We start from the raw sequence: 26,400 nt of genomic DNA, 5'->3' as shown, positions 1-26,400 counted from the left end.
TGTGTATGTGTGTGTTTGTGTGTGTGTGTGTGTGTGATGGTACATATGGAAGTGATTACATTGTACATTCATTAATTGTATGTATGGAGGTGGGCGTGAATTTTGTGGGACCGGGTGAGAGATTGTGTTTTGGTTGGGGTGGTTTGTGGATGATGCAGAAGAATCAGCAACGTCCATCCCCACCTTCTTGCAGAATGACAGTACAGAGAAATCTGTGGATTCCTAATGCATCATTTTAATTGCACAGTATCATGAAAATAGAATTTAATCAGCATGTATTTTCCAAACAGCAGGGTATGGTAGAGGGGAATTCAGCATCGGATGAGAGGTCAGGAAACATGAATCTCAATTTTTTTCTTTATTCCTGATCATGGATATTGCATTAGGAGGCGGCATATTTATTAGTACAAAGGCATAGGAGTCTTGTGATGTTGTATTAATATCCTTACAGAAGACAGAACCGAGGTAGTGAAAAACCAAGAGCGGTAATGATGACAGCGTACATTTATGAACACTTACCTCTGCCAGGCACAGTGCTTTATATTCAGTGTCTCATTTAATCTTTTCAACAACCCTGGGAGAGAGTCACTAATAGTAGCCTCAATTTTCAAATGGGGAAATTGAGGCCCACAAAGGTTAAGACTTGGCCAAGACCAATAAGCCTTGAATAGTATCACTCTGTTCCTTTTCCACTGACCAAGCTTTCTGTCCTCTCTGTGTCCTGGGAAAATAGTGTAATCAGGAACTGGCCCTTCATGGAAGCACTTGATCATGGCCCCCTGGGGGCTGCAGTTGTGAGTGTCTTATATTCTACATACTTCTGTGATCCTGTTTTCCCCCACCAATGGGTGTCCTGGGGGTACGGTGAGGTTCTCATGCTGAGGGGTGGTACCCGCCCCTATGCCCACACCAGGTCTTTGGGGGCCCCAGGAAGCCGTGGGGTCTGACTCATACCCTTACCCCTAATGCTGCCTGTGAGTTGGGGCCCAGATGTCCTGGGGTGGGTCAGGCCCACCTGGTTTGAGCACCTCACAATTGTAGGTGGTCGTCTGTCTGTCTGTCTCTCTGAGTACTCCTGGGTACGGCAGCTGCTTGCTCTGCTATTTAGCCAGGACAGCCTGCTTTTTTTTTCCCTCCAACGTGCCAAGCTTGTTCTTGACTTGAGGCCTTTGTATGTGCTGTTCCTTCTGCCTGGAACGCCTTTCTCATTTCTTTACATGGCTGGTTCTTCCTTATCTGTCAAGTCTCAGCGCAAATATCACCTCCTTAGAGGGGCCTTGCCTGACCTTTCTATGCAAAGTGGCCCCTTTTTTCACTTTCTGTCATATTACTATTGTGTTTTTGTACGCTCATCATGCTCTGAAATAATCTTGTTTATTTGCGAATGAGAAAGTATATGTATGGAACTTAGTGTCTAGAATATAATAACGTTTAGAGTTTCCTTGTTTGTTGCCTTTCTCTTTTCCTGGAGCAGAAGGGGGAGAGCAGGAACCACTTTAGTGCATGTGCATCTCTGATCCTGGATCACAGTGTCTGGGGGTAAGGCTCTGCTGGGTTTGTTCAGTGGATGAGTAGAGTAGAAGAAACAAGAATAATGGTGCATTTCACAGATGCGGGAACTGAGGCCAGGAGATGGGAAGGCGCTTGTCCCAGAAGGGTAGTGGCAACGTCAGGATGAGAACCAGAACTTGCTCCCCGAGGGGATTTTTTTTTTCTTTCTTATAGTCAGCAAATTTTCCCCGACTGGCCTCATGCCCAGGCTTCTAGAGGAGCATGATGCTCAGGTGCATAAGGAACGAGCCTGGCCCTCCAGAAACTTGTAGTGGAATGGGGAGAAATGTGCTCTGAGTGTGGTCTGGAAGGCATTGCATGCCAGCAGGTGCCCAGCATAAGTCTCACTGGAGTGCAGGGCAATTCGGGGGCACCAGGGGGCCAGGGGGCTTCTCGGGGGAGGTAGCTTCAAGGCCAGGCTCTAGTAAGATGATGAGTGCAGAGTGGGGCCTGCGTGCCTTCTGGAACGTAGTAGACTGGGTAGAGGGTTTGGGGTAAGGCTCTGTTGGGTTGGGGGAGCTGGCCAGCCGGACCAGGAAAAACCCTAAGGTCTTGGCTACCGGGCAGAGAAGTTGTGGTTTCTCCCTGTGGCAGCATCGGGAAGTGATTAGAGTGGTTGGTTGGCAAACGTAAGCGTGCACGTGAAGCACCTGGGCGGCTTGTTAAACACATATCGGACCGTGTCCCCAGAGGGGCTAATCCAGAGGGCGGTGGCCGTGCTGCTGCGTGGCTGTGGTGCACTGTGGGAACCCCTGGTGGAGAGCGTGTGCTTCAGAGTTTGGCACACCTGAGTGGGTGCGGCCCCTGCTCCCTGGTCTGTAAGGTCGTCCCATGTCAGTGCTGTCTTCTCTGGTGCTGCGAATGAATGGGACAGCACAGGGCTGATCAGTGCTAGCTGCTGATCTTGGGAGTGAGGATAATCGTGAGCATGCTGATGGGATTTCAGTAGGAGATGGTGGGGATGGTCCGATTTTTCATGCTTTGGGATAACTCGCCTTTAACCCCTCTGCCACCTATGGACCATGCTGTGTCCTCTCTGGATGGGTTGTCCTTTGCTCTGGGTCCGATGTCTTTCCATCCCTGTTTGGAAACGTGGACACTTACATGTGGGAGGGGCGCAGAGGACATCTGGCCCCCGTCCCCTCAACAGCACCCAGCCCCTCCGCAGGTGATCATCCAGTCTTGGCTTGACCCCCACCCCCAGAGTCAGGGAGTGCTGTACCTTATAGACAGCCTCCTCCCATGTCATGGCTGGTTAGCTTTCAGTGAGCCCCCCTAGGTGCAGCTTCTTCCAATCTCACCTCCCTTTTCCCTCCTTGCCCACCTGACCACTTGGAGGGAGGAAGGGCACGGTGCCGTGCGGTAAGAGAGTGCACGGCTGGCACCCGAAGGCCTAGGTTTGCCTCCCCTCTGCGTCACTGCCATCCTGTGCAGCCTCCGGCAGGTCTTCTTCCTTCGCTGGCTTTGGTGTCCCAGCTGCAGCGTGGAGATTGCACTGGCTGACGTCTTAGAATGTTCTCTTTCAGCTCTTAAAAACTCTGTGGCCCAGTGACCGGGCTGCCCTCTCTCTGGCTCCATCCATTCCTGAGCTCTTCCCGGGGGGCCAGGCCTCTCTGGGCGCCCCCTCCCTCCCCACTTCTCCTTGCTGCTGCCCCCCTGCCGGCCCGCACTGCCTGCTCCTCTTTGCCCTGTCCCTGTTGGAAGGGAAGGTGTCCGGGGCCCTCTGGAGAGTTGCCAAAAGGAAGGCTCAGGGAGGCAGGGGGAAGCTCGCTTTGTTCCACGGAGCAGAGCTCCCCAGCCTCCAGAGACAGACCTTGGCAGTCACCTCAGCCTGTTAGTTGCAGGAAGTTTTTGATGTTTTTCCCCCCGTGACTGGCCCAGGACAGTCACTCTTCCAAAAGGAACAGATGACTGGCCTGAGGAGCAGCTAGCTGGCTCTTTGTCTCCAGGCAAGGCTGAGCTCTTCTCTCCCCAGGGACCTCACCCTGAAGCTGTTCCCTGTGCCCTTGAACACCTACGGGGTGGACAAACCAGGTGGCCCAGCAGATGTATGTGTGTGGGGGGGGTGGGGGCGCCGTGGGAGTTGTGTCACCAAGGAGTCATACTCAGAGGCCAGAGCTGGTATTTTTAGGGCGGGCATGGGGGTGGCCCATGAGTCAGGGGCCTTTGGTTTGGTCTCCACCCACACTGGAGAGTGCTCGCTCCGCTTTCCACCGTCTGGCAGGCCATCATCCTGGCCTTCTTGTGGCCAGCTTCAGCAGTGCTCTGGGGAACCCTGGTGCCTCCACATCCCCACTTCTGCCCCTGCCAGTGCTCTCCCCTCCCCAGGCCCAACCCCGGGGAAGAACAGGAGCCGAAGGAGAGCAACACTAACTTTTGGAAAACACGAAGGAATCTTTCAGACGTAGAGGGTAACATGCACGCACCGGGCACCCACCCATCTGGCTTCGGAAATGACACATTTTTGTACACCTGAAATTTCTCCTTGATCATCCCCTTTCCCTCCCATCTGGAAGTAGCAAGTGTTCTGAATTTAAAGTTTATTCTCTTATATTTCTCTATACTTGTATTATAAGCGTAGGGCTCCTTACACAATACGTAGTACAGTTTTGTATGTTTAAGAATGCTGTTTAAGTGCCATCATACTGTCCGTATTGTGCAACTTCCTTGTTTTGCATAATATTATATTTGTGAGATTCAGTGATGTTCATATCTCTAGCTGTAGTTCATTCATTTTCACGGCTGCATCGTATTCCCTGGTATGAACTTGCCCCAGTGTATCTATTTGTTTTCGTCTTCATCAGGGAGTTTCTAGCCTTTGCTGCTAGAACAAGATATCTTTGGCTTTTATCTGAGTGGTCTTACCCCTGTCCAGTTGTCCCCTTGCTAGCCATTATGGCTTCTGTTGGGGTGGCACTTCTAGGTCTATAGAGAGCTCTGTGGTTCCTAATTGGTCCTCCCAGCATTTCCATAGGGAGGAACAAGGGAAGTGAGGCCAGCTCAGGGTCACATGGCAAGGAGCAGAGCCAGGATTTGAACCCAATGAGCCCTCCTTCCACCATATTTAGAGACGGGGAATTCTTAAAAGTTGTCCTCTTCCCCCGTAGAGGGGGGAGTTACAGGGTTGGAGAAACCCTTCATTGGGTAAACCAGCTTTGGGCACACTGGGGACGGGGAGACAGAAGGACAGCCAAGTCCTTCATCCCTTTTGTCTAAGAGTGGACCTAGTGCCCTTTGTCCCCCTAGCTGATAGTCGAGGCAGTCCTTGTGGGCTAAGTGAGGTCCCAGCTGCTGGGAGGAAAGCCGGCTTCTAGGTGTGGACTTTGTGTACCTGTGGATCCCAGAAGCTGAGAGGAGGCATGCATGGAATAGAAGGAAGGTGGGCTGGGGTTGCTGGGCTGTCTTCCCAGGGAGCTTTTGGCGACGGGGAGTACCGGGTGGGACCAGTGATGTGATGATCAGGTGTGGGTTCTGCTTCGTCCCTTGGGAATTGTGTGGCCTTGAGCCAAGCCCTGCACCTGTCTGGGCTCGGCTTCCTCTCCAGCAAAGCAGGTGTACCTGGTGTGAGGACCCACAGGCAGTGGGCGGGGAGCTTTGTACTTGTTCCCGGTTGAGGGTGATTATCCAAAGTCGCTGCTTCTCTTCCCATCTTTGTCACCTCAAGGCCAGCCCTGGCCTTCCTGAAGCCAGATCCAGGTACCAGGTTGAAACTCTCCTCTGCAGTTGCCAACTCTCCACCCACTGGCTTTTCTGACTAGAAAACTTGTTTCTAGACTTTTCCTCCTTATTGATGATCAGATCCCTCCAGCCTTGTGTGTCCGTATGAGGCAGGTACATAATGAGCTCTCACCCTTCCCCGTAGCCCTCCAGCCTCATTTGGTGCTAGAACAAGGGGCCTTCCCTATTATTCTGACCTTGTCAAGACACTTACATTTTTAAAACTTAATTTAAAATATCCCTTTTAAAAAAAGCTACAAAATAACATTCTCATTGAAGGAAAACCCCCCCAAACTCAAGCAATACAAAAGATATAAAGTAAAAAGTGAAAGCTGTCTTCTCTCTCCTTCTTCTCCCCTGCCCCTGTTGCCACTATATTTTTAAATTAATTTTTTTCAATAGAACAGGACTAGATTTCCCTTGTAAAGAGTTTAAATTTTGTAGGTAAAATGAATGTTTCTTTTGTTTCCAGTCCCTATCCCAGGTCCTCCTCTAGAGCTATCTACCAGTAGCAGTTTGGTGTGTATCTTTCCAAACTTTTTCCTATACACATTTAAGATTTTATATACGTATATGTATATATACATATATATGCACATACATACATATAGACATGTATGTAGTTGTATGTTTAGAGAAAAAAGTATCCTGGGGTGTGTGGCTGGCTCAGTTGGAAGAGCATACGACTCTTGGTCTCCAGGTCATAAGTTGGAGCTCCACATTGGATGTAGAGATTACTAAAAAAATTAATAAACTTAAAAAAATAGTGTTCTATTATACTTTGCTTTTTATTCTTTTTTTTTTAAGATTTTATTTATTTATTTGTCAGAGAGAGAGACAGAGCACAAGCAGGGGGAGCGGCAGGCAGAGGGAGAAGCAGGCTCCCCGCTGAGCAAGGAGCCCGATGTAGGACTCAATCCTAGAACCCTGGGATCATGACCTGAGCTGAAGACAGCCGCTTAACCAACTGAGCCACCCAGGCGCCCCTTGCTTTTTATTCTTAATGATGTTTTATGGACATCTCCTTGCAAAGCAGTGTGCCCCATTCTTTTTGATGGCTGCATAGTATTCCAGTGAGTGTCCGCACCGTGGTTTATTAAACCAGTGCCTCCCTGGTGGACATATAGGACATTTTTGCTGTTATAAAGCTGTGGCAATGCAGATCTTTGTTCAGCCCCTGTGGGCAGTGACGAAGAGATTTCTAGAATCTTAGGTAGAGGATTACTGATTCAGGCAGTATCCTCTGGCCCTGTAGATAACTAAAACCTCAAAGCATACTTTTCTGTAAGAGAACTTTGTTCTCAGCTAATCAGGTGTGCAAGCAGGTGTTGACATCATTGAGAAAGGACATTCTTTGCTGTGGGTGGCCCAGCTATTAACAAAAACAAGTGTATACAAGGCTACATCAAAAGAAACATAATACCTAAAAAGGTGGAAGTGAAAGTTCCTCTGTTTGGTCAGGTAAACCACACCTGGAGTGTTGTGTCCAGTTTCAGGACCCACTACAGATAGGGTAGGGGTAGAGGGTTGAGCGGGGTGGATAGGGAGGGGTCTGCAAGCCAGTCCTTCAAGGAACAGCACAGGGAACAGGGTCTGATTAGCTTTAAGAGAATGCTGCAGGTTCCACGTGTCTTCAGGGCTGAACTGATTCCAGACTCCTGATTGCAGAACCCCAGAGGGCAGAGTGAGGGCTGGTGGAAGGAGAGCTGGGAGTTGTCTGACTATAGCCAGTGTTGGCTCCCCAGGGGAAGGCCCTTAGGGAGGAAGTTGGGTCACCAAAGATGGTTATCCGGAGTCCCTTGGCTCCCCTGGGGACTGGAGAAGCACAGGGCTGCATTTCCCCTGAGCTTCCTTGCAGCCTGAGATTCTAAGCCCCGGTGACTGCAGGTGATCAGGGGCAGACTGGGACCCGACTGTACACAAAGTTAGAGATATGTAGAGGCAGGGGCTGCGAACTTGGGAGTCTGTTCCAGATAGCCAGGTGGCAGGACTGGTTTCCTCCCACTGAGCTTCAGCCTGTTGTCTCTCAGGCCGTGCAGGGAGCAGGGGGTGGGGTGGGTGGGGGGAGCAGTGCTGGAGCCTGGCACGTTGAGGCCAAATTATTTGTTCTGCCGCTCGCCAGCTGTGTGTTCTTAGGCAAGTGACTTCACCTCTCTGAGTCCGCTTCCTTATCTGAAAAATAGAGATACCACTGTCTAGCTGGGAGGAGGTTTCCTTGCTGGAAAACAGGGATAATTTTCCTCTCTATGCAGTGAGAAGAAAATGAGGCCATGTGCCTCATGATGCAGCCCAGCGCCAGGCCTCTGGTGGCCCTTGACTGCCGGCCTCTCTCCCAGCCCTCAGCAGAGGCTCCTTGTCCTTCTTTCCCAGTGGTTCCAGCTGGCTCATGGCTCTGGTCCACCCCCTTGGCCCCAGGCTGTGGTATGGAGCCTGGGTGTTGGAGGTCGAGTGGAGGCAGTGTGCCTCCCTCGGAGGGTGAGTCCGCGCAGGGGAGGGAAGGAAGGAGGACACAGAGAAGATGCATGCTGTGCGTGAGGGACACAGTCCTCAAGCGGGGCTGGAGCCAGGGTGCATGCTAGGGAGTGGGGGGAGCACCCAGCGAAGGGCTGCAGACATCATCTGTGGGTTTCCGACTGCCCTTGGGGGAGGTGAAGGCACCCGGATAGCACTTGTAGGAGGCCTCTTGGTTCAGGGAAATCCACCTGGGCATTAGGAGGGATTGGAGCTGAGGAGAGCAGCCTTCTCAAGGTCAGAAGGTTATAGAAAGGGGTGATAATAAATTGCAGGTTCCAGAATGTCAGAACTAGAAGGGGCCGTAAAGGTTGTCTAGTCGATCCTTTATGTTATTGCTAGTGTTGCAAATACAAACCCCTCCTTTTGGGAAACTGAGGCCCAGTGAGGGGCAGATGTTTGCTCTGGCGGTCCTTGCCTAGATCCCACAGCTTCTGGGCCCAGTTCCTTGTATTACATGATATACCTGCAGCCTCTTTATTACTGAATTGTTGTAAAGACCGAGTAAGCCCTGGGCTCGTGGCAAGGATGCCAAGGTGGGCTCTTTGATGGATGACCCTGGGTCCATAGTTCCCCTGATGGTGAATGGGGCTGGGGCCGCATCTTCACTGGCTGTGGTTGGACCAGTGTCCCTGCTTAATGGCTTTTTGCAGTTACCAGAAATTAAGTGGGGGTCACAACCTAGCTTACTGAGCCCGCAGAGGAACCTAAAAACTCCGTTAAAAGGGGGAGTAGATGGGAGTGGGGGAGACTTGGCCCTAAATCAGTGGGGCAGAGTTGTGGGGCTGCCCCAACCTTTTACTGAGAACCCATTGCGTGCTAGGCATTTAACTAGGTGCTATACACAAATCATTATTACTTTGGAAATTTTATTATTATAAAATGAATGTGTTTCTTGTTGAGTAAATCAAGTAATCAGGAAGTACGAAGTAGAAAGTGAGAACTCCCTTCCCACCGTACACATATCGTTGCATTTAATTTCATTAATCTGACAGCAGGTAGGTTCTCTCCTTACCCCTGTGTTTTTTTTTTATATAAGATTATTTATTTATTTATTTAACAGAGAGAGAGACAGTGAGAGAGGGAACACAAGCAGGGGGAGTGGGAGAGGGAGAAGCAGGCTTCCTGCCAAGCAGGGAGCCCGATGCGGGGCTCGATCCCAGGACTCTGGGATCATGACCTGAGCCGAAGGCAGATGCTTAACGACTGAGCCACCCAGGTGCCCTCCTTATCCCTGTTTTGCAGCAGACGCAGTGGAGGCTCAGAAAAGGCATGCAGCCTCCAGCAGTGGACAGGGGCAGACAGGGCTGGGATGAGGGAGGGGCAGACACTGGTGAGGCCCCCAGGTGCAGCCCAGGAGCAGGGCTCCTGCCCCCCAGAACCCCTTTCAGTGTCGTGCTGCGTGCCTCACCTGCTTCACCCCACACCCGGGTGTGGCACGTCGGGACCCTTTCTTCCCGACTGAAGAAAATGGCACGTCGGGACCCTTTCTTCCGGACTCCATGGCTGTACCATCCTGAGTATGTCAGATCCCCTCTCTTTCCTTGCCTTGCTGCTGGCTCCCAAGGCTTGGGTCTCTGTGGATCCTTAGGCCAGCTCGACACCATCACCTGGTTTCTCTAGTCCAGGTTCCTCCCTTTGCACACGAGGGAACTGACGTGCAGAGTGCACAGGCTTGCCCATGGCCATGAAAGGCAGCAGAGTAGATCTAGCACCTTCTGACTCTCTGTCCTAGAGACCACTTCCCTTCAGCCCTCTGTTAGCCTCTCCCACTGGCATCCCGGGCAGCCCCGGCCTCTGCCTGGGGAGGTGGCCGTTGGCGACCTCCTGGGACCTCTTGGGACCTCCTGGCTCCCGGTACCAGAGATCGGCTTGGACTTTTCCCTCTGGGGCGGGGAGAACTTCATTTACCCCCAGCGTGCTGCCAGTGCCCGGCGGCCTTAGTTTGAGCTTATTAACGTTCCCAAGTGGGCCTCAGTTTCCTCATCTGTCAAACGGACACCAGCCCTGCCTTCTTCCCAAGACTGTTATGACAATCAGATGGGAAAACAAAGCTTGGGAAGATACTAGGTATTTTGCAGATGTTACAGGCCTTGCAAACTCATCTCCTTTGGAGGGCCTGGGAGCCCCCCTCCCGGCACCAGCACGTGGCTGATCACAAGACAGTCTCTGCTGGGCCAAAGCTCTTCAGTGCAGGAGCTGAAACGGAGTGCGAGGGCAGTGGGCAGACTAGAGAGAGAGCAAGGACCTTCAGTCCCAGCTCCATCCTCACTTGTTGGGTGACCTTGGTCTTCATGTTCTGGGCCCTGACTCATTGCCCTTACACCGTGAGGGAGAGTCAGGTGAGCTGATGCCCTGGATGCCTGGGCACTGACCTCCGGTACTGCCCCGTGTAGGGGCTGGGGTCCGCACCTCCTCCCCCCTCCACACACACTGTGCCGTCTGTGACGAGCAGAGGCCAGCCGTCCGCCCAGGAGGCAGGGGAGTGACGCAGCCCCTCCCTCAGAGGGCCTCTGGATGCCTGCTAATGGTCATCCTGTTGCTCTTGGAGATTCCCTTCCAGCTCTGTCATCCTGGGAATGATTCCCCTTTTCAGGAAACATTCTAGAAACTACACTGACAGGAGGAGAGTTCCTGTCTGCCCAGAAGTCATCCTGGAACTGTCCCTGACCATCTGGGCATGAGGTCAGCAGGACGTGGAAATTCCCCGTTTCTCTATTTGTGTTTCTTCCCTCCGGAAGCCCAGGCCCTCCCTGGGGTGGCTCCCCCTGAGCTCCAGAGAGGGTTTTCTCACATCAGGCTGCTTTGTGTGGGTTCTGTTGGCCTACTGCCTGCCATCCTGTGTCCGTGCCCTGCCCCCCAGCTCCGCCTGCAAGGCCGGAATCCGGGGGAGTAGCCCTGCTTGCTCCTTCCTTGGCTTCCCTGACCCCCCTTCCATGTCAGCTCCCCAATGCTGAAGGAGAACCTGAGCATCACACAATTTGGAGGACATGGAGATGGGGTTTCGATTCCTGTAGCCCACATCCTGCTCTGTCGCTTGGCCGTATGTCTGGGCATCTCTGAGGGAGCACGGTTGTGCTAGCCCTGGTTCCAGAAGTATATGGCTGTCCAGAGTACCACTGGTCGGTGGGTCACAGCCGGGCTCTCAGGATGCTTTCACATGGCCTCTTGTGACAGAGCCAGGTCACAGGCTCCTTTGGTCCTTCAGTCTCTCTGATTAGAGGCTTACTGAAGCTCTGTTCTGGGCCACTCGGAACATACACTGGCGGACAAGGTGGACCTGGCCCTGCTCTCAGGGAGCTCCTGGTCTACTGGGCAAGCCAGATGTGGAGTGAAAAACATACCCACATCATCACGTAATGTCAGCTGTGAGTTCTGTTCAGGGCGAGTGTAGAGGGGTGAGCAGGATCCAGGACACATGGGACTGCTTATCACCAAAAGTGGCTACAAGCCTCTTCCAGCCCTCTGTCTCCCCATTTGGGAACTCCGTTCAGTTCTCAGTCATGGCTCACCTTCCAAGCACCAGACCTGTGCTGGTGGCAGATGAGCAGAGCACGCTCCCCCCTCCAGGACCTTCTCTGTCAAATGCGCAGGTGCTTACACCAGTCACTTGCACTGCATCCTGGGCAGTAAGGGTTTTGCTGGAGAGGCACCTGAGGAGGAGTGGGGAGCACAGAGGAAGGACTCCCCGCCCCCCATGTCTACCAACATTCTGAGCACCTTACTATATGCCAGTCAATGTGCTAAGTGCCTTACCCCGTCTCATACTTCAGTGAACACTTGGGTGCTTGAACTGCTCTGCTGTGTAACTTTGACCTTCTCAAGTTGAAAACAAGCCCCCCCTACGCTAAGTGATGACTTTTGTGTTGGGCGTGTGGGCAGCTGTCCTTTGCTTCTGTGGAGCCCAGCCGGGCGTGGGTGCCTCTCAAAGTGTGTATTCATCTTCTGCTTCTCAGTCTTTGGGGGAGGGGTCCCGCTCACGAGAACTCTGTTTTTCTTTCTGGCCCACGTCATTCCGCGCTAATATGGACCCTCGGGGCAAAATCCTTGTTACTTCCTGCGCCGCAAGGTAAGGGAAACAGCCCAGAGGGTACCTGATGGCTGGGCAGGTATTACCCCCCAGGCTGGAACTCGCTGGGGCCTGAGTCTTGTTGGGGATGTGGAGCCAGTGTAGCGGGGCGGGGGGGGGGGGGGGGGGGCGGGGGTGGTGGTGGTTAATTTAACTCGCTTTCTGAGGCAGAACCAGATTTGCATCTTGACTCTCTAGTGCCGGCCACGTAATCCTGGCTGCATTACGTCACCTCACGGAGCCTCCCTCACGCAGCGAGGATAAGGCCTATATGTTAGGGTTGTTGAATGGCTTAACGGAGATAATGCCCCCGAAACGGTGAGTGCGGTGCCTGGCAAGGGGGCCTGTCATGATTAGTCCCGGTTAATGAATGGGGCTGACATTATTAGTCCTTGTTCACTCTTTTCTTTTCTTTCAGTGAGCCCTGTGTGGGTGCTCAGAGGGGCTTTGCGGATTCCTGACTGAAACAGTCTTTGCCCTAGGGGTGGTGACCTTGGGAGGGAGGTTTTGGGGCCCCAAGTCCTTCTGAGGCCCCCAGTGGAGCCCTTTGGAGCTCTTTCTCGTTGGCCAGCTCTTTGCAGGGCTGGAAGCTGGATCAGTTTTTCAGCCTCAGGACCTTTGCACTTAACTCTTCTCTCTGCCTAGAATATTCTTCCCTCAGATGGCTAGTTCCCTCAACCCCTTCAGGTCTTTGCTAAAATGCCTCCTTCTCTGCAAGGCCTTTCCTGACAGCTCCACTTAAAATTAAAGTCCCTGCGTCATACTTCCCTGCTTAACTTTTGTCCATAGATGTTTTAATCACTCCTAAAGCTCTGTTTATCTTCCTCTCTAATCTGTCTATCTTGGCCACTAGAAGGTGAGCTCCATGAGGGCTTTTTGTCTGTATTATTAGCTGATCATTTCCCAGCACCTGGACTGGTACCTAGTGCAGAGTAGATGCTCAGTAAATAACTGCTGGATGAATGGAAGAAGGACGTTTCTCTACTAAGTTACAGAACTAGGATTCTGAAGTCACTTTGCACGGCGGTGTCAAATGAAATAAAGCAGACGAAATTGAACAGATTGATGCAAAACCCTGGCTGCATGAGTAGATAGTGGTTGGATGGAAAATTCGTCTGTTCATTAGAACTGGAGGGGACAGACCGTACACGAAATGGGACTGAAGGACAAGGGTGACAGTGTCAATTAGTATATTAAATATTAGTCAGGGTTTTTTCTTCTTCTTTCTTTTAGAGAAGAGAATGTACCTATAAATGAAACTTGGGATTGGATTGACTTGCTTATCCCTTAGGGCCCAGGCGTGTTACTCTAAAGATCACTGATTCAGTGTAAGACTTTCATTTCCCCTCAGAGCGGGGAAGGGACTGCCCGCGGTCCCGCAGTGAATTAATGGCGAGACCATTGATTAATTCCCTAAGTGTTCACTGGGCACTCGCTTTCTAGCTATACCAAGCTGGGCACTGGGGCTGCGGCGATGCAGGGTCCCCATCCTTCTGGACCCCACCGATAGGACATGAACTCAGGTTGTTTGACTCCCAAGTCCGTTGCTCTTTCTTGTACCCCACTGGCAGCTCAAGCAGATTGCTGTTCCAAATGAACCAGCAGTGCAGTGAGGCCGCTGAAAGGAACTGCTGCCTCTCTGGGGTTGTCTCTTAATAGAGACACAGTGTCCAGCTCAAAGGAGGTGACCGTGCCGCTCCGCCATCCTGTGGCCAGAGCAGCCTCAAGCGCTGTGTTCTCTTCTGGGTGATGGGGACCGCCTTCCGGGGGCACGGATGGACTAGGATGCGCCAATGGCCTGGCCAGCCCCCTCATCTACTGCTGTTGTCCTTACAGCCAGGTGGGCGCCACGGCAGGGGTTGAGCCACCCTCATGGAAGGGAGAGGACCATACCGGATCTACGACCCTGGGGGCAGCGTACCTCTGGGAGAGGCTTCTGCGGCTTTTGAGCGCCTAGTGGAGGAGAATTCCCGACTGAAGGAAAAAATGCAAGGGATAAAGATGTTAGGTAAAACAGAGCCTGCGCTCTCCCTGCAAGCCTCCTCCCTGCAGCCTGCCATGCTAGCTGGCATCTGCCTCCACCCGAGTCGTCCCTCTGTCCCTCCTGGCCCGGCGTTGGCTCCTGCCTCGCAGCTCTGTCTTTGTGCACTTCTGTAGCATGTTGGCAGCATCCCCAGCCCTGATTCTCAGCACCCCAGCACCAGGATGGCAGGACTCAGGATACCCGAGGGACCTAGAAGGAGGCGTGGGGTGGGGGAGGGAGGAGGGGCTGGAATGGCCGTTTTGTGCACGTGGAAACAGAATGGTGTCGTCTTCTGGAAGCACCAGCAATGGGAGAGCTGGCCTCACCAGGGCAACAAGGGCACAGTCCCCAAGTGTTGGAGCAGGGAGCTGAGCTTGGCTTGAAGCAAAGCGGGGATAGGTCCCTTGGTTTCTTTTTTCCTGGCTTTTGCTCGAGCTGTCCCCGTTGCCTGGAGCATGTCCGCTTATCTCCCCATGACTGAACCAGCCCGGATGCCATCTCGTCCTCCATGTGCAGGATTCACTGATACCCTGTCCAGAGGAGTCTCTTTGCTCTCCACACCCCTAAAACTCTTCCTTTGCTTTGCTGCCACCTTCTCTGGCCTTAGGCTTTGGGGGTGAGCATAGGTCCCTGATTTTCCAACTGCTTACTCCTTGCTTGGCAGATCTCTGCTTGGAATGGCAGATTAGAGAAGGAGGAATGGAGTTTCCCATTCTCCACTTGTAGAAGGAAAACTGAGGCCCAGAGGGGTGGTGGTATTACCAAATGTCTCCTCCCTTCAGGCAGCCCCTGACTGGGGGATGTAGGCTGTGGGTAGCCCCCAGGGGCCATGATGGCTGGTCTTGGAGAGCCCCTGGCTTTCTGTAGAGTCCCTGGCCAGGTATGGCAGGAGTGGGGCAGGAGGACAGTGCCTGGAGGCCAGGAGTTTGTCCTCGGTTCCCCTCTACTCCATTTTCCCTGATTGCGGGGCCCCTTCTTTCTCTGGCCCATCTCTACTTGGGGGCTGGAATGATGTGTGTCGCACTCAGCCCACGGGGCAATGGTGGGGGCACAGCCCAGGGCCCGCAGCATCAGGAGCCACACAGAAGCAGGCTTAGGGGTGTGGGGCCAGGAGAACGGGTGCACTGAGCTAAGTAACTCCTTTGCTCCCCGTCGTTTCCCCAGGGGAGCTTTTGGAAGAGTCCCAGATGGAAGCTTCCAGATTGCGGCAGAAGGCAGAGGAGCTGGTCAAGGACAGCGAGCTGCTCCCACCACCATCTCCCTCTTTGGCCTCCTTCGACCACCTGGCTGAGCTCACAGGTACGAGGGGGGCCCAGGTGGACCTCTGCCTTTCCCCAGACTCCTAACTCTCTAGACGCTGAACAGTGGTCTCCCTCCTCATTTGGAAACCCATATCTCCTCCATTGATCCTGAGGCCATAGACCCTCCTCCTAGTCATGTTTTGTCTACAGCATCCCTCGGAAGGTCAGACATGGAAGGGACCTCAGAATAATTCTGTCCAAAAATGGCTGGTGACTCAGCACTCCTGAGGCCCTGGCAGACATTAGTGATGGATCACAATCCCCTGCACCCAGGACGTGGCCTCAGTATCTGTAGCAGCATATTTATTCAGCAGATCTTTAATGAGCAGCTACTATGTGCCAGGCATAGAGTTCCGGGCAGCTACTTTGGGTCGCTCAGAGTTGGCACATGGGTTGAAAGCTCTCTGGGCTGGCCCCCCTTTTTGCATTTTACCACGGGGGAAGCTGAGGCCCCTGGAAGAATCTGGATTTCCTATTAGCCTGCTGCAGTGTATTTCAGGTGTAAGGTACACATACTACCTATTAAAGGAAAGCATTGGCTATGAGGAAGGCTTGCAGTCCTGAGTGGGGTCACCGTGCATTCCTCAGCGTGTCTCCGAGTACAGGGCAAGGTCAGGGACAAGGAAAGAAAAGGTCCCCACACATGAGGCTCAGGTGCCTTCTGCTGCAGCCCTCCTCCAGTCTTTGCCCAGGCCGGTGTGCTGGCCTTCCGCTGGCTGGTGGTTACATTTGCTTAATGGACAAGTGGAGGAAAGTGATGAGACCAGAGTCCACTGTGCTGCAGTCAGTGGGCGCTTCCAGCCTCCACTGGTCCACTCAGCGGTGATTGCAGAGTCCCAGCTTGGCGCCGGGCCCACCCCCCGAGGGAGAGGTGCAGCCACCCTCCAGCGGCTCCAGGAGGTCAGGGGGAGGGCCGAGTCTGAGCCCTGGTTTTGCCGCGGCTGGCCGTGTGACTGTGCGCTGGTTGGTGACCTTTCCCTGCCTCCCATTTTCTTACTTGAAAATGGAGATACCAAGCTGACCCAAGAATTGGCTGAGATGATAAATATAAAAATACTTTGTTAATCGTAAAGTGTCCCCCTTGTCATCACCAAGGCAGGTCCAGGGTAGCGAGGAGCAGTGGCCACCTTGGGATTTTCCCAGCAACTCCAAAGAAGATGGTCTGTTTTCCCAGGCTCCGTCTCATCATTTCAGTCATTTTCCTAGGCTACCTGTCCCTGGTGGGACCACCTCCCATTTTCCAAGACTCATGTAGGGAATGCTGAGAACTCTTCTGGCCCAGGCTGTCCTCGAGGGCGTGGTATGTGGGCTTTCCCCACTTTTCCTGCTGCTTATCCATGTGTTCTCAATTTTCCAGGAAAGGATACAGGTGGCCCAGCACCGCCCGCTGACCCTGCACACCCCAGCGACAAACCAGAGCCGGTCCAAAAACCTCCATCCAGCGTAAGTTCCATTTGGAGTCATGGCTGAAAGTTGTCTGGACCTCAAGGGCCCATTGGCAGATACGAGAACTTGGAGAGAGAGGGTTGAGGTCAAAAAACTTGTGTTTTGACTTGCTAGGTGATACTGGACGAGTTGATCTCTGTTTCCCTGTGGCCTCGGTTTCCCTGTTTTCAAACGAAGGTCATAGTTAACACTTACCAGGAAGACCCCGGGATGCACAGGCGTTCCTCCCATCTGCTGAGTTGCGTAATGCCAACCCTGTGTTGACCGTGCACAGTGCTGGGAGAATGGATAGATGTGACCTGGAACTCTCATTCTCCAAGGGGGCTCAGAAAGTGTCTTCTCCAGATTTGCCTTGAGAATTTCTTCTTGGTATCCTAGGACTGGAAGGGACCCTAGTGGCCATATTGTGTAGGGTCTTCATCCTACAGATGAGGTCCAGAGAGGGAAGAGAGTTTTGTCGTGAGGTCGCACAGACCACTGGGAAGTGGAGGTGAAAGGGAGACTTTCTCGGGCAGGGCTGAGATCCAGAGCTGGGCTCTTGGTAGCCGGGAGGCTCAGCCAAAGCTGAGTGCAGAGATCCTTCTATGCGTCTGCCCATTCCTGGGACGAGGGAAGGCTGGGATAGTCCTTGGAGACCAGGCTTAATAGCAATCCCATAGCCAGTTCCAGGTTGAGGGGAATCAGTGGCCTATCCGTTGGTTGCACAACCAGTGCATTCCACTTGGTATGGCTGAGAGGTGTGAATCGTCTGGAAGTCCTTGACCACCCTGCTTTTGGGTGAACCCTGGAGGTCTGTCCAAATTTGTTGGTGTACCCTTAGGACTCATTGCAGATTGGTCCACTCCTCTGGGATCCCTGGCACTGGGTTGGCAAGGCTGGCACGGGACTACCTTGTGGGGGCCAGATTAACTGCTCTCTGTGTTGCCTACTTTCGCATGAACTAACGACATGCCCTCGGTTTCCGCATCTGTCCGAAGGGGACATAGCCCTCTGACCTCTCTGTAGGTTGCTTTGAGAAATAATGGAATTTGTGAAAACATTTAAAAAGTGCAAGGTCCTTAGAATACAGCTGTAAAGTGCTAGCGGTTCAAGGTCACTAGTCCCATATCCCTGTTCTACAGATGAGGGAACTGGCCACGGAGGGGAAAGTGACCTCAGATCACACAGTGGGGTGCGGGAATCCTGCTCTGTGGTCTCACAGGAAGTGATATGGAGTTGCCCCGTGAGCTCAGCCTCCACACGGAGGGGCTGCCCGGATGAATTGCTGCTCTGTCACGAGGCCCTGGAGGAGGGGCGAGGTGTTTTCCTCTCAGGCAGTCCCTAACTCCCTTTCTGTACAGGGCACCTCCTCTGAATTTGAAGTGGTCCCCGCTGAGGAGCAGACTTCTTCGCCAGCGAGCGGCGGCCACCCCAGAAACACCATGGTGAGTAGATGGCGGGTCCCCGGCTCATCCCACGTCTCCTCTCTGTTTCAGTCACCTGGCCCTGGTGGAGAGGCACAGGATCCACTCGGATCCCTTGGGCACTCTGGAGTCACTTGGGGATACACAAGGGGCCAGGGCAGGGGGTGCTTCTCGCTAACATATGCAAATTCCTGGCTGGTGACTTCCCCTACTGGGGCCATACAGGCACCGGACCATTGAGAAAGTCTGGGCACATTGCCAGCCCTGCTGGTCTCGGCCTTGTGCTGGGCACCTCCACACACTATGACTCAGCTTTTGGGCCTGTGGGCTCCTAGCCTGGCTGGAGTAGAAACGGCCAGAGAAGCCCAGAACAGCTTAAGGCAGGTGATTTACCTTTTGTGCAGGCTCTCTGTTCCTCCCAGGCACCCCTTCAGGGCATTTATGCACACACACACACACACACACACACACTCCTTCAGCTCTGGAGGTGTCTGTCCAGCATCCTCTTTCCTTACCTTACCCTACTTGTTGCCTTTATTCCAACTGTGTCCCCCTCTGCTGTCTCTTAAAGTGGCAGACTTGGTGGAGAACCATGTAAAAGGTCTAGAACATCCTTTTTTTTTTTTAATAAAGATTTTTATTTATCTATTTGAGAGAGAGAGCATGATGGGGGGAGGGTCAGAGGATGACCCGCCAAGCAGGGAGCCCAATGCGGGACTCGATCCCGGGACTCCAGGATCATGACCCGAGCTGAACCAACTGAGCCACCCAGGCGCCCCCTGGTCTAGAACATTCTTGAAAAGTCTTAAAGTGCTGTCCTCTCCTCCTTCTCCTTCCGTGTCCACTTTGAGATTTTTTGGTGGTGGTTATAAGGCAGTAAGTGGCCTGACTCTTCCCCGTGGTCTCTGTTTCCTCCTCCCACCAAGAACTAGGGGGCAGATGTTGCTCCTTAGTTCACTGGAGGCATGTTGTATCTGTTAGTTTCCCCTCCCCCCCAGTGCAAGGTCCCCATTAAGTGGTCATCCGGCTTACACTAGCATGCCCTCAGTGACAAGCGGCTCCTCACTGTATCAGGTAGGTCTGAGTATCAGAAGGGTTCTCCTGCTCTATCCCTGAAGGTTCTGAGATGCTGGTTGAGGAGGAAAGACACTCCCCCGCCCCGCCCCGGCTCAGAGAGTATTTCACTCTCTCACTTGGACCAGTAGTTAACCATCTTGTTAATAAGTTCCTTCTTAGCCCCACGATGTGCCTAGTCTGTGCCAAGCAGAGGCAAGACGGCCTCCCTGCCCCTTGGGAGCTTGCAGGCTGGTGGGAGAAATCGTAGGCATGAAGCAGTTCATGAGCCTTAAATAGAGCAGCATTCACCACCTCAGATCCTTTGTGGGAAGAGGCAGTGGGGGAATGAATGCCCAATTGAAGCAGCAGCTTTCCCTCCTGTTAGGATAAGGTGCTAACAATACTACGGAGGCATTCACTGAACACCACATTGTGGCCGTAGGGCATTTCCAGGCCGCGAAGCACAGAGACAAGGGAGCTCAGTGTGGTAGGGCACTGAACTGGATCAAGAGTCAGAAGCCTACATTCCAGTCCTGGCTCTGCTGCTGAATCACTGGGCAACTTTGGGCAAGTTCCTTCTGCCCGTACTGTGGTTTCTCAGCCTGAGCCCTGAGGCTTCCCATGGCACTGACGTCTGTGACTTCCATAAATGTTTCGGGGAGGCTGCTAGAGGAGCTGAAACGTGGGCAGGGCTGGGAAGGATGGGCAGAGGGGACACTGCGGGAATGAAGACTGAGGAGGCACGGGGCCTGGTGTGTGGAGGCTCAGGCAGGAGAGGGTGGGGACTCAGATACCCGTCAGGGGAGCGGGGCTCGATGCGGTGAGCTGTAAGGTGCCAGTGAGGATCCTTGGGCATGGTGTTGGCATAACTAGGGCACCATTGTCTTTGGTAAGAATGTTCTAGACAGAGGAGAGGTGGCTAAAGAGAGAGAGAGAGACTGATTATTGAGATTGGACTCCCACAGTTTGCTTCATTTCTTATATACTTTACTAGATTGGGACTCTCTGAACCCTCTAAAGCAATGGTTCCTGACCCGTTTTGACTCTGGGGTTCTCTGATGAGTTGGTAAATGCTTGGACCGTTCCCTAGAAGACACACCTGTAGACATAAAAGTCAGACAGTTTTGGTCTCTGCATGGCTCCCTGCTCAAGGGTCCCGGAACCGAAGAAGCAGTGCTGTTTATAGAGTGACACCCCTCTCCTGGGCTTGCAGCTTTCACATGTCATTCACCCTCATAAGAACCCTATGAGGTAGAAGGGAAGGGAGGAGTGTGTGTACATTTAGTAGAGGAGGATTTAGAGGCCTGGTGGATGAGTGGTTTACCCACAGGCACTCAGGCCCAGAGTGTGGGAGGAAGGTGGCCTGCTGCTGGTAAGCCAGCCTGTGGCCTGGGAGTCCCAGGTCCTGCCCCATGAGTCAGCCCCAGACAGGGAACCTGTGTAACTAGAGAATTTCCCCGGGCTGAGCGAGGCTTAGAGGGGAAACTGAGTCATGAGGCATGGGGAAGCCAAGGGAGAATGGCCGGTGATGAGCGGTCGGTGTGCCTTCCCCCCTGCCAGGCGTTCGACCCCCTGCCCCGCGAGGACAGCAACCTGATGCTGCATCTGCAGCGGCTGGAGACCACCCTGAGCGTGTGCGCCGAGGAGCCGGACCGCAGCCAGCTCTTCACGCACCTGGGCCGCATGGCCCTCGAGTTCAACCGGCTGGCCTCCAAAGTACACAAGAACGAGCAGCGCACCTCCATCCTCCAGGTGAGGCCAGCTAGGAGGGGGGCCGCGGACGGCAGGTGTGCCCCCCCACCTGCCCCCGTTCTTCCTGGGAAGCCAGGGGTACAACAGGCGCCTCTGAGGGTGACGTTGGGGGCTGACTCCGGGCTTACCTCAGGGTGGTGAGCAAGGTCAGGAAGGTGTGGGAAGGCACAAGGAAGAGGAAGGAAATTGGAAAATGTGGGTGGGCAATGCAAATTTCATGGCTGGGGATACCACCGGGGTGTGGATGTGGGCAGGTCGGCAGCAGTCCTACCTCTAGTAGGTGGAAGAGTTGGGATTCAGACCTCAGCCCTGTCATGCTCTAAATCCCATGCTCGAAGCATCATCCTCACCTGCCTCCCAACCCTCCCTGCACCGTGGGAGTGAAGTCAGATTCCTTCCTAGGCCAGGCCAGGCCTTGGAATAGAATGGTCCTTGGTTCTAGTAGTGACTTTTTGGGGTTTTTTGCTGTATGACGATGGACAGGTCACTTATCCTCTCTGTCCCGCACTGTCCCTTTCAGTAACATGGAGTTGGGAATGCCTGCCTCCTGGGATTGCTGTATTAATGAAGCACCCAGGGCAGCCTCAAACACAGCAAGTGGTCACTGGTAGGGTTTCGTGGGGATCAGTCATCTGTACCGGGCAGGGGATCTTAGCCTCAAGGGCCTTGGGTAGGGAAGGATTCCCAGATAGCGAAACTGAGGCTCTAGGAGGACCTGAGTGCCTGTCACCTTAGTGACAAGGCATAACCTGAAGTCTCCTTCCTCCCTCTGTGCCAGTCACTGTTCGGTCACAGATCTATGGTCTCACTCGTGTCAGCAGACATTCAAGATGGTCCAGTTGATTGGGGGCAGTGGTGAGGGGGTAGTCTGCTGTGTGTGACCTCGGGAAGGGCTGGGCTGACAAGAGCAGGAGGGGCGTCCAGGCTGGAGACAGGTGTGAGGAGAGAGGTGAGGGGCAGAGGACTCCAGGGAGAACGCAGGACTCCCGTCCCACCATGAGGGAAGGGCATGTTGAGGGGAGTGAGTGGGGGACACTGTGAGGGCCTGGGGGTTCCAGGCTGAGGGAGAAGTCTTTCTGCTATCACAGAGGCTTAGAGGTGTCCAAGCCGAGCTCTGGGGAGGTGAAGATGGTGCACTGCATGCAGTGAGATCACTTTGAGTGTCAACTTTTTGGCTTTGAAATGGCGATTGATACCAGGCCTCATAAAAGAGGGTCCTGCCAAACTCTAGTATTTTTTTTATATCTCGAGCTCCTGTGTGTGTTGCCTTCTTGGCTCTTACCATACTTTGTTAATAACTTTATCTTCTTGGGTGGTTTATCTACTTTGTGCTTCATTTTTTTTCCCTTGCGCTCCCTGCTCAAATATAAGGCTCACAAGGCGGGGCAGGCACCTTCTCTGTCATATTCACCACTGTATCCCAGTGCCCAGCACTTAGCAGGTGTTTCGTGCACATTTTTGAGCGGGTGAGTGAGTGAGTGATCAAAGGACCTCACAGGTAAGCTCTCTTGGCCCCTCTGATGGAAGGTGATGATCTTAGTGACATCCTCCCTCCATCGGCTGTTTTGTTTCTGGGGCATTTGCCCAGAGACGTGGAGGAAACAGCCCTCTGGACTGGGAGGTCGACAGCACACGAGTCCTCGTCCCGGCCTTCCCTTAGTGACTGGGAGCAGGACATTCTGTTCCCACCCAGGGCTGTGGCATCCTGGGTATTTGTCTAGCCTCTAGGTGGAGGCACATTAATCTGGTTCCTCCTCATTTATTCATTGATTTGTTTCTTGGTTCACTCAACAAACACTGTCAAAGGCACGTATGGTGCAAGGCCTCTGCTAGACACTGGAACCAGTCACGGTAGTGTTCTGTCCTCTCGGCCTCGGATCCCTCGTGTCCTACCAGCCTCCATTTCCAGGCTGTCTCCTCCACGCAGCCTTCCCGGGTCTCCCCTGTGTTAGCCAGAAAGGGCTGGGTTTTGCTGTGGAAACAGGCAACTCTGAAATCTCCCTGGCTACTGTGCAGTTTTCTCTCAGATTCCGTGTGGCTGGGGCTTGTTTCTGCTCCTCAGTTACTGAGCGGCCCATGCCGACAGACAGCCCGGCATCTCGTGCCCTTTGGCACAAGAGAGAGAGACCGGAGAGTTGTGCCTGGGCCAGCCCAGAAGTGGACCCGTGTCATGGCTGCGCACTTTCACGGGCCAGGAGTAGTCAGCTGATGGCAGAGAGCCCGGGGCTTGGAACCGGAAGGGAGCCATGGAAGGCGGTGATTGTCATGGGCTACAGGCCTTCCTGCCCCTCTCTGCGCCTGCGGCATGGCGGGGGCCGGGGGGCGGGGGGGCACCCCGCTTTCCGTCTGCCACATGGAGTACAATCCCAGTGGTGATTCTTAGCAGCTGTGCAACCTCATGCACATCACATCACCTGCACTGGCTGCTTTTGAAACAGAGATGAGTTAAGTAGCTTTGGGGAAGCCGTGCAGCTCCCACGAGCAGCGAGCAGAAGAGCACCTGGCCATGGACGTGACGTGTACTAGGTGCTCACCGAGTATTTGTCGGAAGAGGGAGTAACTTCGTACGGACACCTGCAGCACATTCCTAGTCGGCACCCCTGCCCTCCCTGGGCCTGGCCGGCCATCTTCCATGCCCCACCCCATCGCCGTGCTCCCAGCAGGAGTCCTCAGATAGCATCAGGGGACCAGCAGGCCACAGGGCACTTGCACCCCAGGGCTCTTGCTTGTCTGTAAAGGAGGCAGAGGAGGAACGTTGTCCCCATGCGGAGACGGGGGATCTGTGTCTCCGAAGTGAAGCAAGCCCGAGCTGCACCTGAGAACTTGCTGAGGTCTTGACCGAATGCCCTGTCTTGCCATCTGGCCACACCAGAAGCCTCTGACATTCTCCAGATTGACTAGCTCACAGGCCTCCTAGGACTCCGCTCCTCACTGTTGGTTCCTTCACTGGACCCCTCGGTCATGCGGTCGGGCATTCCTTCAACAGAGTTGAACGCTGGCTGCGTGAGGTCCTGAGCTGGGCTGGGGATCTGGCAGCGGACAGGAGAGCGGGGAGGGGGGCCTAGGCCTCCGGGCGCTCACAGACTGGTGGTTCTTCAGCTGTACTTGTCACAAGTCCTAAGCAGGGTGAGAACGGGGCCTGTGAGCAAGGATAATGGCAGTGACCTCACTCACCCGAGGTGTGGGAGCCGGGGAGGATTGCTCTACGACGTGATGTTTAGGCTAAGACCTGAAGCAGGAGTAGAAGTCAGCTGGGGGAGGGCTGGTGAGGAAGAGTGTTCTACGCTGTGGGAATAGCAGTGGAGGAGGAGGAAGGATGGAGCCCTCTGCCTAGCAAGACCAGAAGGTCCTGTGGCTGATTCTTGGTCAGGCATCCTCATGGCTGGCTCCTGAGGGAGAGGATGCATAGAGGAGCCTGCATGGGCCTAGCACCTGGATTCCCAGCTGTCCTGAGAGGGCCTGGGTGAGGGCCACGCAAAGGGGATAATGTGTTGGGACCTGGTGTGTCTATGGCCCCTCCCCTGTCCTCCATCCTCAGCCTGCATTTGGGATGCACCCCTTCCCTCACCTTGCCCCCTGTCTACCCCTCTGCCTTGCAGACCCTGTGTGAGCAGCTGCGGAAGGAGAATGAGGCCCTGAAGGCCAAGCTGGACAAGGGCCTGGAACAGCGGGATCAGGCTGCTGAGAGGCTGTGGTAAGTCCAGGCTCCTCAGGAGTGAGGAGTCAGACAGGCAGGAGGAGAGGGGTAGTGCCTGGCACCGATTTCTGGGCTGAGGGTTGAGGGCTCTGAGGCTTTGGATGTCAGGTCTCTTGGTCCTTCTCCTTGGGCACCTTCTCCGACCCTTCTAATACTGTTCTAGAGTGCCTTGAGAGCTTCAGAAGAAGGTCCGCACAAATTGTGCTCCTTGGGAACTTGGCCCCTTAGCCTGGTAACAGCGGCCTGCCTGCTGTTGGGCAAGGGCTCAGCGCTTTGCTGCCCTCTGCTGGTCACCATCGTGTCCTGCCGTCTTCCTGCTGACCGTCGGGGGTCCCTCATTTGCCTGCCGGCTCTTGGATTTCATTGTGCCTCAGGATCACTGAGGGTCAGGGAAGGCATTACACGTTCACACTCCCACCCCTCCCTCCTCTGCTGAGATCCTGATTCAGTGGATGAGGCAGGCCTAGGCATTTTCCCGAGGGCCTCTGTGATTCCAATGTAGGTAGACCCAGGATCACACTTGAGAAACACTGCTCTTGGCTGTCAGAGTTTGAAGGGCCCCTCGAGGTTAAGCAGGTCAGACCCCGCATTGTGCAGAGGGGAGACTGAGGCCCAGAGAGCGCAATGTGTAACTACTGATCCATTGTGCCATTTTGAGTCAGCATATGTTTATTTACTTCTGCATGGCCTAACAGTTGGGAGTGTTAGAGCCATAATGACTCCATCCATGGATCTAAGACCGCAGGCTGGAGGAAAGACTCATGACTAGAAGGCAAGAGTGCAAGTCCCTGCTGTGTGACCTTTGGAAAGCCACTTTACTTTTCTGTTTTTCTACTATTACATGGAAAGTTAGCTGGCAGATACAACGTAAATATTTTCCCTATTTCAGTCATACCTGAACCCACATCAACACTTTTTATTATGTCCTATGTCACCTACCTTACTGATTTAAGAATTTGCTTTGATTTGAATCATGTTTTTACTTAAAATTATGATAAAGAAAACTTGCCCTGGAGTTAATGGAAAACAGCATTACCTGCAATGAATAGAAGACAACCCCAACAATAAATAAAATGAACATGGAGGGGTGTTACTAAGTTCTGGCCAAGTGCCGCGACCCACGGGAGGCTCTGAGCCTGAAGCCTGCCCTCTCCCTGTGAACAACACAGACCAGCATGTCCTGGAGGAGAGCTCCAGACCTGTTAGCCTCAGCTAAGACTGTTCCCCTGCTCCACACAGGAAGTTTGAAGCTGATTGGAAAGGGTGTACCTTTCTCCCTGGAGTGCGATCAGGGTCATTTAATGCAGGTTTGGATGCATCCTGGAGATCTCATGTATGCAGACCTCACACAATTGGGAAATCTTGCTGTTGATGACCAGAGACTTCTAGAGAAGCCCAGATTGCCAGCAAAGGGGCCTAGGGGTGCCTTCTTTTGTTCTCCCCAAGGGCAGGTTTCAGGGTCCTGCTTCTTCTCCAGGATGCAGCTACACTTCAGACGAGTAGTAGGTCCGAGGACCCCAGCCTCCTTAACGCAGGGCCAGCAATGTGACCTCTCTGTTTGCCTCTGACGCAGGGAGGAAAACATGGAGCTCAAGAAGTTGTTGATGAGCTGTGGCAAAGAGAATGCCTGTGGGCAGCCAGGCTCACCCAAGACAGAAGGCTCAGGCAAGAGGGGAGTGGCCGGACAGCAGCAGGTACGTGCCCAGAAGCTCCTTCCGCGGCATCCCCGGTCACCAGGGCCAGGCCTCTGCTGCTGCCTCCCACGGCGGTGAGCCCACCATCTCCTGCTGCAGCCAGCATCCCTCTTACGAGGTTCTCGATAGACCGTGTCTCCTTAGCTTAGCCTGACAGCCCGCGCCCCTGGAGCTTCTACT

The 26,400-nt window shown here is 53.7% G+C and overlaps 1 protein-coding gene across 4 annotated transcripts in view; it reads left to right on the top strand.

Annotated features, from left to right (window-relative positions):
• TNIP1 (TNFAIP3 interacting protein 1) overlaps positions 1–26,400 on the top strand; it is a 48,728-nt gene that overhangs the window by 6,303 nt on the left and 16,025 nt on the right. For 3 of the 4 annotated variants that reach the window (XM_078066755.1, XM_078066756.1, XM_078066754.1), the window contains exons 2-8: positions 13,685–13,856; positions 15,036–15,170; positions 16,530–16,615; positions 17,959–18,042; positions 20,638–20,829; positions 24,429–24,523; positions 26,100–26,220. In XM_078066755.1, the coding sequence (XP_077922881.1) occupies positions 13,721–13,856; positions 15,036–15,170; positions 16,530–16,615; positions 17,959–18,042; positions 20,638–20,829; positions 24,429–24,523; positions 26,100–26,220 (849 nt within the window). In that variant the 5' untranslated portion in view covers positions 13,685–13,720. The remainder of the gene's footprint in view (positions 1–13,684; positions 13,857–15,035; positions 15,171–16,529; positions 16,616–17,958; positions 18,043–20,637; positions 20,830–24,428; positions 24,524–26,099; positions 26,221–26,400) is intronic. The other variant, XM_078066757.1, reaches the window with a different exon arrangement.

This window comes from Halichoerus grypus, chromosome 2 (assembly GCF_964656455.1).
Source record: "Halichoerus grypus chromosome 2, mHalGry1.hap1.1, whole genome shotgun sequence".
NCBI lineage: Eukaryota > Metazoa > Chordata > Mammalia > Carnivora > Phocidae > Halichoerus > Halichoerus grypus.
This window is presented reverse-complemented; position numbering and strand designations above follow the sequence as displayed.